The 20792-nt window shown below is 31.2% G+C and overlaps 1 protein-coding gene across 1 annotated transcript in view; it reads right to left on the bottom strand.

The window, feature by feature from the left end:
- LOC127730647 (adenylate cyclase type 5-like) overlaps positions 1-20792 on the bottom strand; it is a 57969-nt gene that overhangs the window by 12732 nt on the left and 24445 nt on the right. The window contains exons 7-13 of the mRNA XM_052239145.1: positions 19910-20057; positions 15118-15233; positions 14343-14499; positions 13277-13374; positions 10636-10720; positions 9404-9520; positions 612-770 (exon numbers count right to left, since the gene is read on the bottom strand). Coding sequence (XP_052095105.1) covers positions 612-770; positions 9404-9520; positions 10636-10720; positions 13277-13374; positions 14343-14499; positions 15118-15233; positions 19910-20057 — 880 coding nt within the window. The remainder of the gene's footprint in view (positions 1-611; positions 771-9403; positions 9521-10635; positions 10721-13276; positions 13375-14342; positions 14500-15117; positions 15234-19909; positions 20058-20792) is intronic.

Raw genomic sequence — 20792 nt, forward strand, 5'->3', positions numbered from 1 at the left:
GACTAAAAATATAAACAGAACACAAGATGGTTTGTATGTCCACTCTTATTGCTCTCATCACCAACAACATACAAAGTATGCACTGAAAAAACATAACACGGCTGGCTTGTACAAACACTCCTAATGCACTCATCACCAACAATTGGAAATGTAATAAACAATCTGAGGTCACAATACAATATGATTGAAATACAAGTCATGTGTCCACGCTTTGCTTACATGGATCTGAAAACATTTTGTTCTACTTTCTATTCTGGTAATTATTACAATAGCCAATGCAATGTCTTCCTTCAAATTTTTAAAGGTGTTTATCATTACGACAAAACCAGAGGATCCCAAAAGTCTTTAAAACAGAAAGTAGATCGGAGCTGGCTCAGATCTTTGCAAGCAAAGTGTGGACTCAATATTACAATCAGATGGTCACAATACCAATACTACTGAAAATGTCAAATAATTCTGTGTATCAAAGCAGTACAGTAATGCAGAGAATATCAGTTTAAAAAATTATAGACAGAATGTTCTTAAGTTACAGATAATCTATAATAACAGATGAACAGTGATAAGTCACATGATCCTTTGTGCATAATTAGTTATAAATATATCATATTTACCTCTGGAAAATGTGATGTTTTATGTTGAGGATTACATATTGAATTCTCGATACCGAGACTGATATTGGCCTGGTCAAGATGTGTTAGGTTGACTGATGATACAGGAATACCAAAATGCGTGGACAGACATTCTTTTAAATTATACTGATATACAGACACCTGAAATTACAATATAACTGACAATAAATATAGGAAGCATTCATTTAGTAATAAAAAAATTCAAATATAACTTTTGGTACACTCTTGTTACTAATTAATTATAAAACAGCTCTTAGAATATGTTCCCATTATAAAATTATGGTATCATATGAGAAGTAAAAACTGTACAATTAAATGTGATATTATCATCACAGTATCCAAGCTAATTATATGATCACTTGATAAAATTGTATATTTTTACGTACATTACATTATACAGTACTTTACTGGAGTGTTAAAAATCTTCAAGATTTGGATAAGCTGAGGTTCAGTTTGTCTCCATTAAGCATTAACACTCCAGAAGTAGATACCGCATAGCAGTTTTTTTCACAGGTGTAAAATTTCTCAATTTGGGGCATCCACATATACAAAAAATTTTGGCGGTTATTATTTTAGTGGATTCTTAATTCCCAATTAAATATTTTGGCAGATATTGACATGGTTGCAATTATAAAGTTGTAAAAATTAACAGTGAAACATATCTTTGCTGTAGTTCTATATAAATACAAGAAATTAGAAGAAATAATTATTCTAATGCTAAAAAGAAATACATATGGATAATGAAAAACAATATTTGAGGTAAAACACATGTTTTGAATTGTAAAATATTTACAAAAGTGTATCAAATTTACTTGTCTTGTGGCGTTTTTGCTAGAGGAAGTCTATCTTATCTATTGATTACATGGCATTTATGTTGTTAAAACTAACATATACTGTTATTGACCTGCTGACCGGAATAATATAGATCGTTTACAAAACGCTTTAGCTATTAGAAAGTACGGAACTTATGCATAAATTTTCTCATAATCGTCAGCTTTGGTCTTTAAAGATAACATTTTTATTGTATAAAACCAGAGATGGGTCTGATTACTTTCAATGTAATTGATTAAATTACAATTACTTTGTCAATTGTAGGATTAAATTAAATTAATGATTACACCATTTCTCAAAATAACTAATTAAATCAATAATTACAATGGCAAGTAATCATGATTACATCTGATAACAATGAATTTCAAAATAACCCATTGTATAGATGTTAATGAATAAAGGTTAAAATAATCATTAAAATAACATTTTGTTGAAAAGTAATTGATTAAATTAAATTAAAAAATGAATACAGTATGCAATCAAATCTATAGATTGTCTTGAAGACAAAAGTCGCAGGCTCAACAAAAATGGGAAAAAAATATTAAAAATTTTCCTCTAGATACTATCTTTTGATTGTAGGAAGCTTCTGTCCAAGTTTGGTAAAAATCCAGGATGGTTTATGAATCTAATAAATGTTTTAAAAACTTTAACTGCAGACTGTATGTAATGTTAACTGGAAGAAAAACTAAGTCCATTTATAAGTAATATATGGAATAACAGGAAATAAATTTTTACAAAATTTCCTACTAGATACTAGCTTTTGATCATAAACAAGGTTCTGTCCAAGTTTGGTAGAAATCCAGGATAGTTTAAGAAAGTTATTGAAATTTTAAAAACTTTAACCACAGAGTGAATGTAATGTTAACTGGCAGAAAAACTAAGTCCATTTATAAGTAAAATACAAATAAAACAGGATTTTTTTTTTTACAAAATTTACTTCTGAATACTATCTTATGATCATAAACAAGCTTCTGTCCAAGTTTGGTAGAAATCCAGGATAGTTTAAGAAAGTTATTAAAATTTCAAAAACTTTAACTACAGAGTGAATATTTGTGGACGCCGCCGCCATCGCAGACGAAGGATTGTAGGATCAATATGTCTCGCTTTTGCGACAAAAGTCGCAGGCTCAACAAAAATCTAATTTTGAGTTCTTTTCATTCATACTTAGATATAGTAAAAAAAACTAACACAAAAAGAAATTTTGATACAAGATGTCTAATACAAAGATCTTAATGTAGGTAAAATATCTTTTTTTTCTAAGCCTTGGGTCATATTTAATTTTTTGGCTGCATTGAATATCAGTTTTTCAAAGGTCAATTAAACCATATATTTACCAAAACAAAAACCATAATTGTTTTATTCCATATTCCTAGAGATGTTTATGAGATATATAATGATACTTGTCATAGGAAATGAGGCACTAGAATGCAGATATTTAATGATACATGTCATAGGAAATAAGGCATTAGAATGCTGATATATAAAAATACATGTTATAGGAAATAAGGCACTAGAATGCAGATATATAATGATTCTTGCAATAGGAAATGAGGCACTTGAATGTAGGTATACAATGCTACTTCATCAAAGAAAACAATGCACTAGAATGTAGGTATATAATGATACTTCATCAAAGGTAATAAGGCACTAGAATGTAGGTATATAATGATACTTCATCATAGGTAATAAGGCACTAGAATGAAGATATATAATGATACTTCATCATAGGTAATAAGGCACTAGAATGTAGGTATATAATGATACTTCATCATAGGTAATAAGGCACTAGAATGTAGGTATATAATTATACTTCATCATAGGTAATAAGGCACTAGAATGTAGGTATATAATTATACTTCATCATAGGTAATAAGGCACTAGAATGTAGGTATATAATGATACTTCATCAAAGGTAATAAGGCACTAGAATGAAGATATATAATGATACTTCATCATAGGTAATAAGGCACTAGAATGAAGATATATAATGATACTTCATCATAGGTAATAAGGCCCTAGAATGCAGATATATATAGATTCTACCACTGCATCGAGTGTGATACGATATTTATCCACTCGAGACAGTTAAATTGTCAAATTTAAAAACGCGAGGCTTGCCGAGCGTTTTAAATATTTAAGATTTAACTGTCGAGAGTGGATAAATATTGTATTACACGAGATTTGGTGGTGGAATCTGTTTCTCTAATGATTTTCAAACAATACACAGGCAAATGTATTTCTTTCTTTTCGAATGATCTGCAAAAAGATGTGTTCTTTCTTTGTGAGGTCATCAGGCATGGTCGCCTTTTTTCATGCAGTCACAATAGGAAATTCAGAGGAAAGCAAGAAAATTCGACGTCATAATCAGATTTTAACCAATGAAGAACAGAGATCAAACGAACCACACATTGATTAAATTTTTTTTAATCAATGGGTGCAAAAAGGGATAAATTGACAAAGAATTAGAGAAATAATGATACTTCATCATGTTCATCTAAGGTAATAAGGCACTAAGATGCAGATATATAATGATACGTCATCAAAGGTAATAAGGCACTAGAATGCAGATGTATAATGATACTTCATCAAAGGAAATAAGGCACTAGAATGTGGATACATAATGGCACTTCATCAAAGGTAATAAGGCACTATAATGTGGATACATGATGATACTGAATCATAAGAAATAAGGCCCTAGACTGCAGATAAATAGCAATACTTATCATAGAAAATATTGGATTAGAATGCAGATATACAATGATACTTCATCAAAGGAAATATGGCACTAGAATGCATATATACAATGAAACTTCATCAAAGGAAATAAGGCACTAGAATTTGGATACATAATGACACTTCATCAAAGGTAATAAGGCACTAGAATGTGGATACATAATGATACTTCATCAAAGGAAATAAGGCACTAGAATGTGGATACATAATGATACTTCATCAAAGGAAATAAGGCACTAGAATGTGGATACATAATGATACTTCATCAAAGGAAATAAGACACTAGAATGTGGATACATAATGATACTTCATCAAAGGAAATAAGGCAATAGAAGGCACATATATAATTATACTGCATCAACAGAAATAAGACAATAGAATGGATACATAATGATACTTCATCATAGGTTATAACGCACTAGAATGCAGATATATATAATGATACTTCATCATAGGTAATAAGGCACTAGAATGAAGATATATAATGATACTTCATCATAGGTTATAACGCACTAGAATGCAGATATATATAATGATACTTCATCATAGGTATTAAGGCACTAGAATGAAGATATATATAATGATACTTCATCATAGGTATTAAGGCACTAGAATGCAGATATATATAATGATACTTCATCATAGGTATTAAGGCACTAGAATGCAGATATATATAATGATACTTCATCATAGGTATTAAGGCACTAGAATGCAGATATATATAATGATACTTCATCATAGGTATTAAGGCACTAGAATGCAGATATATATAATGATACTTCATCATAGGTATTAAGGCACTAGAATGAAGATATATATAATGATACTTCATCATAGGTATTAAGGCACTAGAATGAAGATATATATAATGATACTTCATCATAGGTATTAAGGCACTAGAATGCAGATATATATAATGATACTTCATCATAGGTATTAAGGCACTAGAATGAAGATATATATAATGATACTTCATCATAGGTATTAAGGCACTAGAATGCAGATATATATAATGATACTTCATCATAGGTATTAAGGCACTAGAATGAAGATATATATAATGATACTTCATCATAGGTATTAAGGCACTAGAATGAAGATATATATAATGATACTTCATCAAAGGAAATAAGGCACTAGAATGTGGATACATAATGATACTTCATCAAAGGAAATAAGGCACTAGAATGTGGATACATAATGATACTTCATCAAAGGAAATAAGGCACTAGAATGTGGATACATAATGATACTTCATCAAAGGAAATAAGGCAATAGAAGGCACATATACCGTAGAAAGGCTTGTATAGTCTGCGGTTTTATTCTCAAAAATTGGACCTTCCAGACGGGGTGCGGACTATAGAGTACAATAAGCAAGAAATAAGAGAAAAATTTCAATTTCGCGGTCGAGGTGGTTTGTTTACGTTCCGCCATCTTTGTTATTTCTATTGTATCATTTTTCAAACTAATAATTTTAACTCATCCATATTAATAAGTTATTTCTATTCAATATCAAATTAATACTGATAAATATAAAAACTAAACCTTTCATTACAAATTTCTCGTTTCTTTTCAATGCATTGGTTGAAATAAACTGTTATCTGCTTGATTGAAACGATACAAACATAGTGAAAAAAACAACCGTAAACCAGCTTAGAATTTGTAAACTACAAAACGAAATCGGTTATTGTTCGTTCCGTTTTGGTGTTTCATACTGACTAATATGGTTTGTATTAGCTTAAGACCCTTCAAACATTAATGTGATAGATATATTAAAGACTGTTTTACAAAAGGATGGAACTGTTTTACTTTCAAAGTCGTATTATAGTGATATCTGTTATGTACGGATTTCAACTCTCACCGGTTAATTTCTTCTTTTACACATGCTTTTTAAACTTCCTGTTTAAACATACACAAGTTTCTAAATTGTTTTTTAAGTGAATTAAACTTATTTTAACAATCATGAAGCGTTCTAGAATCATTAACAAGCAGTTTCAGCTTCTGTTTGATGATGGAAAACAGGTTTTTCCAAGAAAATACCGCAAACGACCGCACAGGATTTGAAATTACCGGAGTTTCATTAGACCTTTTCTAACAGTTACAAAAAGTTTTTTTACCTAAAATTTCGTGGGGAGAAGGGGGTGCGGACTATGTACCACTGCGAACTATACAAGCCTTTCTACTGTATAATTATACTGCATCAACGGAAATAAGACAATAGAATGGATACATAATGATACTTCATCATAGGTTATAACGCACTAGAATGCAGATATATATAATGATACTTCATCATAGGTATTAAGGCACTAGAATGCAGACATATAATGATACTTCATCATAAGAAATAAGGCCCTAGACTTCAGATAAATAGCAATACTTATCATAGAAAATAATGCACTAGAATGAAGATATACAATAATATTTCATCATAAGTAATTAGGCACTAGAATGCAGATGTATAATGATACTTCATCAAAGGTAATAAGCCACTAGAATGCAGATATATAATGATACTTCATCATAAGAAATAAGGCACCAGAAGGCACTTATATAATGATACTTCATCAAAGGAAATAAGACACTAGAATGTGGATACATAATGATATTTCATCATAGGTAATAAGTCACTAGAATGCAGATATATTATGAAACTTCATCATAGGTAATAAGACACTAGAATGCAGATATATATGGATACCTCATCAAAGGTAATAAGGCACTAGAATGCAGTCATATAATGATACTTCATCAAAGGAAATAAGGCACTAGAAGGCAAATATATAATGATACTTCATCAAAGGAAATGAGACACTAGAATGCAGATATATAATGATACTTCATCATAGGTAATAAGACACTAGAATGCAGATATATATTCATACTTCATCAAAGGTAATAAGGCACTAGAATGCATTTATATTATGATACTTCATCAAAGGTAATAAGGCACTAGAATGCAGATAAATAGCAATACTTATCATAGAAAATATTGCACTAGAATGCAGATATATAATGATACTTCATCATAGGTAATATTGCACTAGAATGAAGATATATAATGATACTTCATCAAAGGTAATAATGCACTAGAATGCAGATGTATAATGATACCTCATCAAAGGTAATAAGCCACTAAAATGCAGATATATAATGATACTTCATCATAAGAAATAAGGCACCAGAAGGCACTTATATAATGATACTTCATCAAAGGAAATAAGACACTAGAATGTGGATACATAATGATATTTCATCATAGGTAATAAGTCACTAGAATGCAGATATATTATGAAACTTCATCATAGGTAATAAGACACTAGAATGCAGATATATAAGGATACCTCAATAAAGGTAATAAGGCACTAGAATGCAGTCATATAATGATACTTCATCAAAGGAAATAAGGCACTAGAAGGCAAATATATAATGATACTTCATCAAAGGAAATGAGACACTAGAATGCAGATATATAATGATACTTCATCATAGGTAATAAGACACTAGAATGCAGATATATAATCATACTTCATCAAAGGTAATAAGGCACTAGAATGCATTTATATTATGATACTTCATCAAAGGTAATAAGGCACTAGAATGCAGATAAATAGCAATACTTATCATAGAAAATATTGCACTAGAATGCAGATATATAATGATACTTCATCATAGGTAATATTGCACTAGAATGAAGATATATAATGATACTTCATCAAAGGTAATAAGGCACTAGACTGCAGATGTATAATGATATTTCATCAAAGGTAATAAGGCACTAGAATGTGGATACATAATGATACTTCATTAAAGGAAATAAGGCACTAGAATGAAGATACATAATGATATTTCATCATAGGAAATAAGGCACTAGAATGTGGATACATAATGATACTTCATCAAAGGAAATAAGGCACTAGAATGAAGATACATAATGATATTTCATCATAGGAAATAAGGCACTAGAATGTGGATATATAATGATACTTCATCAAAGGAAATAAGGCACTAGAATGAAGATACATAATGATATTTCATCATAGGAAATGAGGCACTAGAATGTGGATACATAATGATACTTCATCAAAGGAAATAAGGCACTAGAATGAAGATACATAATGATATTTCATCATAGGAAATAAGGCACTAGAATGTGGATACATAATGATACTTCATCATAGGAAATAAGGCACTAGATTACAGATATATGATGATACTTGCCATAGGAATGCAGATGTATAATGAAACTTGTCATAGGAAATAAGGCACTAGAATGTGGATATATAATGATACTTATAGGAAATTAGGTACTAGAATACAAATTTATTATGATACTTGCCATAGGAATGCAGATGTATAATGATACTTGTCATAGGAAATTAGGCACTAGAATGTGGATATAAAATGATACTGGTCATAGGAAATTACGCACTAGAATGCAGATGTATAATGATACTTCATCATAGGTTATAAGGCACTAGAATGCAGATATATATAATGATACTTCATCATAGGAAATAAGGCATTAAAATGAAGATATATAATGATACATGTTATAGGAAATTAAGCACTTGAATGCAGATTTATAGTGATACTTATCATAGGAATGCAGATGTATAATGATACTTGTCATAGGAATTAAGGCACTTAAACATAGAAATACCATGACTTTTGCAGCTACAGATTACTTACCACAAGAAATAAGGCCCTAGAATACAAAAATATGATGACTATGAAAGCTATGGTTAAGTAATATAAAATCTACAGTTTACTTACCATAGGAAATAAGGCACTTGAATACAGAAATACCATGACTATTTCAGCTACGATTTACTTACCCTAGGAAATAAGGCACAGGAATACAGAAATACCATGACTATTGGAGCTATAGGTTACTTACCATAGGAAATAAGGCACAAGAATACAGAAATACTATGACTATTGGAGCTATGGGTTACATACCATAGAAAATAAGGCACAAGAATACAGAAATACCATGACTATTGGAGCTATTTTTTACTTATCCTAGGAAATAAGGCACTAGAACACAGAAATATCATGAATATAGCAGCTATGGTTTACTTACCATAGGGAATTAGGAACTAGAATAAACAAATACCATGACTATTGCTGCTATGGTTTACTAACCATAGGAAATAAGGTACTAGAATACAGAAATACCAGGACTATTGCAGCCATTGTTTACTTACCATAGGAAATAAGGCACTAGAATACAGAAATATAATGACTATCACAGCTACAATTTGATTATACCAATGATTCACAGCTATTGTCCTGGCTATTGCCTTGATTCTCCTAGGTGTCCACTGAAAAAAATAGATGACAGCAATACAGTCTAGAGGCATGTTGATCGTTCAAAGCTAAATCTGGGCTATTAGTTATATATCTTGATCAAACCTTTCATATTCACCTTTTTGGGTGAGATTTCAAGTCTTTGAAATAAATTTTCATCAATAGAAATTGTAATAAACTCTCGACTCTTTAAATCTTAGATTCAAAATTTGTTTTTCTTTTAACATTTTTTTTCTTTTGAAATACTATGTATTATCATATGACTATAAAATTTATCTTTTCTCATTGGCTAAAAGCATAGGGAATCTTCTTTGATAAAACATATTATTCCACTGTGTGTAAATATTGATAACGAAACCAACATTTTGGTTGAGACTATTCCACGTAACGTTGAACAAAATTTCATATTCCCCTCTGAATGTTACGCGCAGTTAATGTATTAAACAGTTTAATGTTTTTTTAATAGATATAATATAATAATTTTGTGTTCAAAATTATTTCAGATCTAAACAAAAAAATAAATAAAAATAAATGATGTTATAAAACAAGCGAATATGAAAACAATTATGTAAATCAATATTTTATGTTCAGGTAGAAAAAGTATAGGCAGTGGAATAAAACATTCATTTCCCTTGGCTTAGGGAGATAAAAGATTTTGTTCACCCTCAAAAAGACATATTTCCTAGGGCAATGCCCTCTTGAAATATGAATTTTCTTGGGTGAACAAATCTTCATATCTCCCTCAGGCACGGAAAATAAATGTATAATATTCACCGCGGGAAAAATCAAGAGAGATAAATAGAAGATTTGGAACAGCTAACATGTACCTAAATAGTTATTTTCCTAGGCAACATCAATGATGTAGGTTTATAATGTCATGCAAATTCTCTTTTTTTTTCTTCTTTTTCTTTTAGGTGTTATAAATTTTTTCTAGTAAAGTTTATTGTATAGTAGAATTTGTTTTCTCATTTTCTGATTATTGAACTCATAAAAAGTTTTGATAAACTCTATTCAGGTGATAGACAGATGGGTAAGAAACTTTAAATCTTCCACATCTTTGTACTGCAGGGTATAATTATTTTACTATTTTAACAATGATAGTACTCAAAAATATAATGTACTAACTTACCATAAATGGTTCTGATAACATAAGAAAAAATAAACCAAGTATAGCGAGACAGGAGATCGGAAACAACACAAACATTACAACAGACCTGCAAATAGATTAACATTATTTGGTCAAACAACATTCAAAGCAATACTGTTGTTTCTTTATAGAACTTTAAAATAAAACCCATTTAGCCAGTAAAAGTTTATTTTCGTATGACATGCTGTATCCATTTTGCAAATAAAGTAAAATGCGGATGAACTTATCAATAGCAACTAATTAACTTATCAATAGCAAATAATTAACTTATCAATAGCAAATAATTAACTTATCAATAGCAAATAATTAACTTATCAATAGCAAAAACTTATCCTCATTATCATAAACTGTTAACACAGAGATATGTCTTGCCTTTTTGTAATTTTGATAATGCAAATGTTGAAACTAAAATAGCAATACTTTAACATGTAAGTTATGCAAATATTCAAAGTTGACAGGCTAGTGATACAGTAGTTGACTACTTAGACCCCTGGGTCACCCTTATAAACTAATAGATATATCTTTTAATCTAATAGAGCTATCTTATAAGCAATGAACCATGACTGAAGGTACATGGCTAAACAATCTCCATGGAAATGAGATGCTCCAATGCTAATACAACTGCATACCAAATACCACTGACTTATCATACGTCGTTCCCTTTAAACAAACCTAAACACAAACATGAACTTGTAAACTATGTAAAAGTTTCATAGTCAATGAACCATGATGAGGGGGTGGGGCTATATAATCTCCATTGAAATGAGACTTGCAAATGACAATTAATTTGCATACCAAATATCATTGACTTAACATAAGCGTTCATCTTAAACTGATCTAGTCACAAACTAATACATGTAAACTAAGCAAAAAGTTCAAAGTCAATAGACCATGACTAAGGGGGCATGGCCAAATATTCTCCATGGAAATGAGATGTGCTAATGCTTATACAACTGCATACCAATTAACATTGGTCTACCACTAATGGTTCCCCTTGAACTGACCTAATCACAAACTAATACATGTAAACTAAGCAAAGTTTCAAAGTCAATAGACCATGACTGAGGGGACAGGGCCAAATAATCTCCATGGAAATGAGATGTGCCAATGCTAAATACAACTGCATACCAAATATCATTGACCTACCACTAGTGGTTCCCCATAAACCTGACCTAATCACAAACTAATACATTGTTGACCCTGCCGCCTCTGCAGCCGGAAACAGCATACCTCAAATACCTTGACTCCATCGAGGCGAGACAAAAATTCAAACTCCATTAACTAAATCACTGTCAAATGACACGAAAAGAAGGAGAAATATGGTATTTTGTGTCTGCTAGATATACCCATACATTAATTGTATTGTATGCTTGCTACAGTTCCTTTCTAAGTTATATGAGAAAGATCTTTTATGCAAATATTAATTGATGGCCTAATCACATTTTAATAATTTAATTGATATGTGCAACATAAAATGAAAACTGTAAGACACAAATTTGCAGATCTAATAATGCTGGGCTTAATTTGAGAGAAAGTATATGTTATTTGTGGTATCAGCTCTATATATCTATTGGTTATCCAATGAAGAATGCCAGTAATAATTCATCAAATATACCAGGCTTATAAGTCTATATAAAAATAATAAGATGTGGTATGACTGCCAATGAGACAACTATCCTGCAGAATTCAAATGACATAAATGTAAGCAACTTTAGGTCACATTTATTAATGAGCAAAACCCATACAGTACAGTCGGCTATAAAAGATTTATAACAAAATAATTAAAGAAAAAAATAAGACAGACATGAACCAATGAAAACCACTGAATAACAGGCTTCTGACTTGGGACAGGCACATAAAGAATGTGACAGGATTAAACATGTTGATGAGTGCTCAGCCCTTCCCCATTTGCAATTAGTATTTTCTCAGCTTTAATAGATATAACAGAGATCTTACTGTTTTGGAAATCTTGAAAATAATGTCCAAAATGACCTGAATTCAGATGTAAATATATTTACACTTCTAACAGTCTCTATATTCAGTAGAAATAAATTGAATTACATTAAAAATAAAATGTTGACAAAGAGATGTGTCTCGCCTGTCCGCATAAAATTCATAAAAAGACAATCTAATGGACAGCAACATGGTTTTTTAATTCAGTCGCTGGACCATTATCTAGAAGGCAAGGCCTGAAAATAATCGTTAAACTGACATGTACTGATAGTAATGCAACTTTATACAAAATATCATTGATCTATCACCTGTAGATCCTATCAAACTAACTTAAGCAGAAAACTTAACATTGAAAATTGCTAATTAATTCAAAGTTACTGGACCATGTCCTAGGGGGCAGGGCCTCAAAATAGTCGTCAAACTGAAATGTACAGATAGTAATTCAACTTCATACAAAATATCATTGAGCTATCAAAAGTAGTTCTTATTAACCTAACTTAAGCAGAAAACTTAACAATTGTTGACGCCGTCAATGTCGCCGCAGCCGTTTGCCGGAAAAGCGATCCATATGTCTCGCTTTCCGCAACTTTCTTCGAACCAAAAATAAAAATTACTATAAACATCAATACATGTGACAATCTGAAAAACATACTAGAGTGGTGTTACTTACTGTGGTAAAATAACTAAATGTATGGTGCAAACAAATAGCAAAGTGATCAATGTGGAACCAATATGTGATGTAAACATTGTGTCTCGAACTTTACAATACTGAAAAGATAAATAAAATATTTATATATTGGCTATATCAATATCATGGGCTATTCTTGCTTTATTAACAAAGGTACATCAAAATTGTGAATAACATTAGACATTTCTACTGTATTTGATACCTATATATTTGCTATTCCAACGAGATAAATGCCATTGCAGCTGAACTATTATAGATACCAGAGGTACAAACCAGTATCAGGACCATTAGCTGGTGAACTGTAAGTTCCTGTGGTTCCAAATAGTTTCAAGGCCAATAAAGGTGGAAATGGATATATGTCAAAACATGATCTTCCAATTGGTGCTGTTTCCAGTAAAATGTTGACGTCACAAAGTAAATATTTTTATGCCACAATGTCATATGCTGTGTTTTCACCAAAATGACCCCAAGTCAATCAGGGCAGTTCATTCATAAAATCGAAATTGGATTCTCATGTATTATACTTAACATCACCGTAAAAATAAAAAGATGACTTCTATGATTAAGAAGTGTTCATACAATGTGATAAACTGTTTTTAAATCTTCATGAGTCTAGGCAAGTTATGAATTATTTCAATAGAGACTAATAAAGATCTGCTTAATCAACAACTAATTCCTAAAAGGACGTACACACTATTACACTACTGTAAACCAACTTATTTTTTCGCGGCCTTCACGAGTCAAAAAATATGGCGAATATTTATCATCACAATATGTAACACTTTGGTCTTCCCTTATAAAATTTATAAAATTACAAAAACCATGAAAAAAGGGCTATTTGGAAAATAATGTATTCGGGAAAATAAGTTGGTTTACAGTATTCACCTTTTCAGGCGGCTTTTAGCTTTGAGTAAAATGACTGGTCTACTACAGATCTATTGTGATATGTACTAAATAAGATATCATTACTAACATACAACTTACAAAAAATGAGATATAATATGTATAATAGTGCAAATGTGTTTACAATATATATTAGCTTATGTACCTTTTCCTCTAAATCTGTCTTTAGGAATGTAAGAAAGAAAAATTTAACATGGTCTGAACGGAGTTTATCTATACTCCTGGCATCTATAGCTCGACGGAGATAGTCGTTTACTTCATCATTTGGGTCTTTAGTATTCTGGTCATCACCAATACCAAGTCTAAGTAAAAATAAAAGTTTCATTTCAATATGTTGAATGGTTTGTATCATTATTGACAATTCTATTGATAACAAAGTGTAGTGCCTTTTTTGTTAAAGATCAAAATAAAACAATGAACAATGGCAAAAGTTTTCACTTTCCTTCTGTTTCCCATTTTTCTCCATCTTTTTATATTTTTCCACTGATTTCCAGTTCACTTAATGACATAGTTATTGCCCTTTACTCGATGTTCCAACATTTAATTTCCTATTCCCATTGATTGACTGATCAATCAATTTTCACCTTTTAGTTCTGTGCTCCAGGCCTTCGATTCATCTCCTTTATATCAATGAAACACCATGATTCTGTATTTTTTCAAAATTCAAAAGTGTAATGTACTCATAGAGCATGTACGAAAAATACATTTAAAAATTTATTCTGAAGAAAATGAAATCTGATATGCCTATGACAAATTTGTTCAGCTGTGTAAAATACTCAATACTGTAAAGTATAAACACTTAATGTTGATAGCAATCTGACTACTAATACATCTATTTACTGTTATGTGTATAATAGTACCTTTTGTAAACTACTATTATAGCAGATCCACTAACAGTGGATAACAATCTTAGTACTTACTTCTGATGGATAGCTGCATTAGGATCACTGTGAAACTTTTTATCTTTAGCACTACCATTAAACATGCCAATGGAATGTTTCTTACGAAAAGCAGACTTTGGTGAAGGTGGTCTTTCCTTTTAATATATAAAGCAGATAAGATTTTATGACCAAAACTACTAACTAAAAATTCGTAAGGGTTCCGCGGAACCCAGTGTCTCACCTACTTTTGCTGTTAATCGCAGGCTCAACAAAAATGAGGAAAAAAATCAATAAAAATATTCCTTTAGATACTATCTTTTGATTGTAAGAAGCTTCTGTCAAAGTTTGGTATAAATTCAGGATAGTTTATGAATCTAATAAATGTTTTAAAAACTTTAACTTCAGACTGTATGTAATGTTAACTGGAAGAAAAACAAAGTCCATTTATAAGTAAAATACAGATAAACAGGTACAAAATTTTAACAAAATTTCCTTCTAGATACAGTAGACTATGGCAAATCGGATACCCAAAATGTCAGCTAAAAATATCAGATTACCCGATATATTCAATTAGACGATGAATGTATATTCATTGAATATCCTGCACTAGCTTTTGATCATAAACAAGCTTCTGTCCAAGTTTGGTACAAATCCAGGATAGTTTAAGAAAGTCATTAAAATTTAAAAAACTTTAACCACAGAGTGAATGTATTGTTTCCTGGCAGAAAAACTAAGTCCATTTATAAGTAAAATACAGAAAAAATGAAATTTTTTTTTTAACAAATTTTCTTCTGGACACTATCTTATGATCATAAACAAGCTTCTGTCCAAGTTTGGGTCAAATCCAGGATAGTTTAAGAAGTTATTAAAATTTTAAAAACTTTAACCACAGAGTGAATGTATTGTTTCCCGGCAGAAAAACTAAGTCCATTTACAAGTAAACTACGGAAAAACAGGAATTTTATTTTTACAAAATTTCAAAAACATTAACCACAGAGTGAATATTTGTGGACGCTGCCGACGACGACAACGACGACGGAATGTAGGATCTCTTTTTCGATAAAGTCGAAGGCTCGACAAAAATGAATCAATGTATGTATTCAGTGTGAATCTTCAACAACTGACAATAATGCAAGGTTATCAAGAATTGGTTCAGTAAATTAAAACATGTTTCTCCCTTTGAGTCCATTTAAGGGTAGATATAACTATTTAGGGATAAAAAAAATTTACAATTAACAATAAAATGCTCCGCAGGGCGCAGCTTGATACGACCGCAGAGGTTGAACCCTGAACAGTTGGGGCAAGTATGGACACAACATTCGAGCTTGATACAGCTTTGCATTTGGATTGTGATTGAATATTTGACACAGCATAGGTTTCTAACACAGAATGAATGTGGTCTAAGAACTTAAAAATTTTAAATTGGACATTCACCTATTATGGTCCAATATCCAAAATCTAATTACATGGTTAGATTCAGCATATCAAAGTACCCCAAGAATTCAATTTTTGATGAAATCAAACAAAGTTTAATTTTGGACCCTTTTGACCTCAATGTGGACAAAGTTGATAACGGGGCCCAAAAATCAAAAATCTAAATACATGGTTAGATTCAGCATATCAAAGAACCCCATATATTCAATTTTTGTTGAAATCAAACAAAGTTTAATTTTGGACCCCGATTTGGACCAACATGAAAACTGGGCCCATAATCAAGAATCTAAATACATGTTTAGATTCAGCATATCAAAGAACCCTAAGAATTCAATTTTTGTTAAAATCAAACTAAGTTTTATTTTGGGCCTTAATGTAGACCAATTTGAAAACGGAACCAAAAATTAAGAATCTAAATACACGGTTAGATTCGGCATATCAAAGAACCCCAATAATTCAATTTTTGATGAAATCAAACAAAGTTTAATTTTGGACCCTTTGGACCTCAATGTGGACCAATTTAAAAACGGGGCCCAAAATCCAAAAACTAAATACACGGTTAGATTCAGCATATTAAAGAACCCCAAGAATTCAAGAATAAAACCCCATTGAAATTGGTCAAGAAATAAGCAATTTATACGAAGTATCTTCTTTTGCACAATACTGTGCAATTAAATATTTCTTGCTATTGCGCAATACTGTACAATTGACAATTTCTTGCTATTGCGCAATATTGTGCTATTGGATATTTCTTGCTATTGCGCAATACTGTGCAATTGAAGATTTCTTGCTATTGTGCAATACTGTGTAATTGAAGATTTCTTGTTATTGTGCAATACTGTGCAATTGAAAATTTCTTGCTATTGCACAATACTTATTATATAATAATTTACACATCCTGTTTGGTGTGTATCTCCTACCATATCATTATTATTTGCTTTTGAAAATAAATCAGAAATAACCAACTTAAAATGGAAAATTTTAAAAGAAAAAAAAAAAGGGAAAAAAAAAAAATCCCCCCCCAATTTTTTGAACCCCCTTATGATTCATCACCCCCAAACTCAATTCCAGCCTTCCCTTTGTGGTATGGTACCTTGCAGTACAATTTCAGAGAGATCCATACACTTGAACACAAGTTATTGTCTGGAAACTAGAAAAATGTGTTTTTTGGCCCCTTTTTGGCCCCAAATTCCTAAACGTTTAGGGCAATTACCCCCAAACTCAAACCCAGCTTTCCCTTTGTGATATGGAACCTTGTAGTACAATTTCAGAAAGATCCATACACTTACACACAAGTTATTGTCCTGAAACTAGAAAAATGCTTGTTTTTTGCCCCTTTTTGGCCCCTAATTCCTAAAATATTGAGGCAATTACCCCCATCATCAATCCCAGCCTTCCCTTTGTGGTATGGTACCTTGCAGTACAATTTCAGAGAGATCCATATACTTGAACACAAGTTATTGTCTGGAAACTAGAAAAATGCTTATTTTTGGCCCCTTTTTGGCCCCCAATTCCTATACGTTTCGGCAATTACCCCCAAACTCAATTCCAGCTTTCCCTTTGTGATATGGAACCTTGTAGTACAATTTCAGAAAGATCCATACACTTACACACAAGTTATTGTCATGAAACTAGAAAAATGCTTGTTTTTTGCCCCTTTTTTGGCCCCTAATTCCTAAAATTTTGAGGCAATTACCCCCAAAATCAATCCCAGCATTCCTTTTGTGATATGGAACCTTGTAGTACAATGTCAGAGAGATCCATACACTAACACACAAGTTATGTCTGGAAGTTACAAAAATGCTTATTTTTGGCCCCTTTTTGGCCCTTAATTCCTTTACTGTTGGTACCATAACCCCCAAAATCAATCCCAACCTTCCTTTTGTGGTATTGAACCTTGTGGTAAAATTTCATAGAGATCCATTCACTTAAACTAAAGTTAGAGTGCGAAAACCAATGTGTCCTAGGACGACGCAGGACGACGACGACGACGATGCCAACGTCATACCAATATACGACCATAAACATTTTTTTGCGGTCGTATGATGATATTAAAAGAACTGGTTTTAATGATTCTTCACATGAAGCAGCCTAAGATGATGCCTATATTTTAACCACACAGATTACCATATTTTTACCACACAGATTACCATATTTTAACCACACAGATTACCATATTTTTACCACACAGATTACCATATTTTAACCTCACAGATTACAATATTTTTACCTCACAGATTATAATTACCATATTTTAACCATACAGATTACCATATTTCGTCCATACAGTTTACCATATTTTAACCGTACAGATTACCATATTTTAACCATACAGATTACCATATTTCAACCATACAGTTTACCATATTTCAACCATACAAATTACCATAGTTTAACCATACAGATTACCATATTTTCCAAGATAGAAAATGGTTTAGAGGTGGAAATTTTTAAAGTTACAGACAACACAAGCTTACTAGCCAAACAAGGTATAAAGTTATATGCCAGTCATGATGATATCCTGTGGTTATACACCAACATACCAAATATAATAATTCTACATTAAAAGAGTCATTGATTCATCTTGCATTATTATAGTGCATGGATTATATGTTCTGAAAAACTCCTCAGTTAAACTCTTTTAAGTTAAAGCTATTGTCTTATGCAATATTGTGCACTTTTTCTTACTTTTGGCCTCTGATCATGTCTTTCTAAAAAAAACATATATTCCACATATATCAAATCTATTAAGAATACAAAGAAAATCAAAATTCCATCATGGTTACTAGCTTTCCCTATAATACTCAGCAAGGATACATCCTGTCAAAACTTATATTTTGGAATTACACAATGTCATGCTTTTCCCAGACTGTTTATAACACCACTTCACTAAATCAGCTGAATGTGTAATGATTGATATTTTAGTCTGAGAAAACATGGTTTATTTCTTAGCTGAAATAGATTTGAACTAGCTTTCAGTAACTGCAAGTACTCTAAGTTAGGTGCCTTGGGTTTATCATAATGGTCAACACAATCCATATTTTATTTGTAACTCAACTTCTCACCACAATTCACCACTAAATGATAATCTTAACTATTTCCTTTGCTGAGAGGTTAGTCTTCTGAAGGTGGACTTTTGTTTAATACCCTCACCTTACTAAGACAATTTTCCTCCCGTACAATAAGATAAGTAGACCCTCACCTTAATAAGATGATTTTCCTCCCGTACAATAAGATAAGTAGACCTCACCTTAATAAGACTATTTTCCTCCTGTACAATAAGATAAGTAGACCCTCACCTTAATTAAACTATTTTCCTCCTGTACAATAAGATAAGTAGACCCTCACCTTAATAAGACTATTTTCCTCCTGTACAATAAGATAAGTAGACCCTTACCTTACTAAGACGATTTTCCTCCTGTACAATAAGATAAGTAGATATGTTTTTTTCTTTTAGATATGGATGTCTATCTGCACCATTGCCTTCCTCAACTTCGTAGTCATTTTTCAGAAGTTTCATTGTCTCCTCAGTTATGTGGACCCGACTAAAAATAAAATAACTTTGTATATTCTATGGTAATCATATGCCAGAACTAAAATTTTGGTGTGTCTTGCATGCTTTGCTGTTGTCAAAATAAAAGTGTAATGTTGAGTGCCAAAGACTAAGTCCATTTATCAGTTCAACTAAGTAAATCAAAGCATCATGGATGTTGTGTTTCAGCCAATTTTGTAGCTAGTCTGACATTTTTTCTGACCATACTTTCAATAATTACTTTGTTATCTTCATTTCCATAATCTCACTGTAAAATTTCTATTCTATTGCTAAAAGATGAAAAATTTTGCATTATTGATGCAAATTATTTTGGTATTTCAACTGAAGACACTGTCAAATTTTTTTACAACTTTTTTTAGAAACATTTGAGATCCAATGATTTTGACAAGAATGTTTAAAGGGAAATCTTCAAATTTGTAGCATATTTTTTATGTGCCATTAATAATAATTGGCTTAATAATTTCCTGAAAGAGGCATTAAAAATGCACTTTCTCAACAACAACAAAAATAAATAACTAACTTTTATCTAAATTGGTGTTCATTAAGGAAAAAATACGTTTCCTCTATTCAAATATATATACATGAACAAATACCTAATGCTGAGATAATTCCAATTACTGTTAAATAACAATATAATGGGGAATATACAAGTATATTTTATTGCAGAAAATGCTCAGGCAAGAGTTATGCAATTGTGTTTATTGTTTCAACCTTATTACTGATAATT

Source organism: Mytilus californianus, unplaced genomic scaffold, assembly GCF_021869535.1.
Source record: "Mytilus californianus isolate M0D057914Y unplaced genomic scaffold, xbMytCali1.0.p SCAF_2, whole genome shotgun sequence".
Lineage (NCBI taxonomy): Eukaryota > Metazoa > Mollusca > Bivalvia > Mytilida > Mytilidae > Mytilus > Mytilus californianus.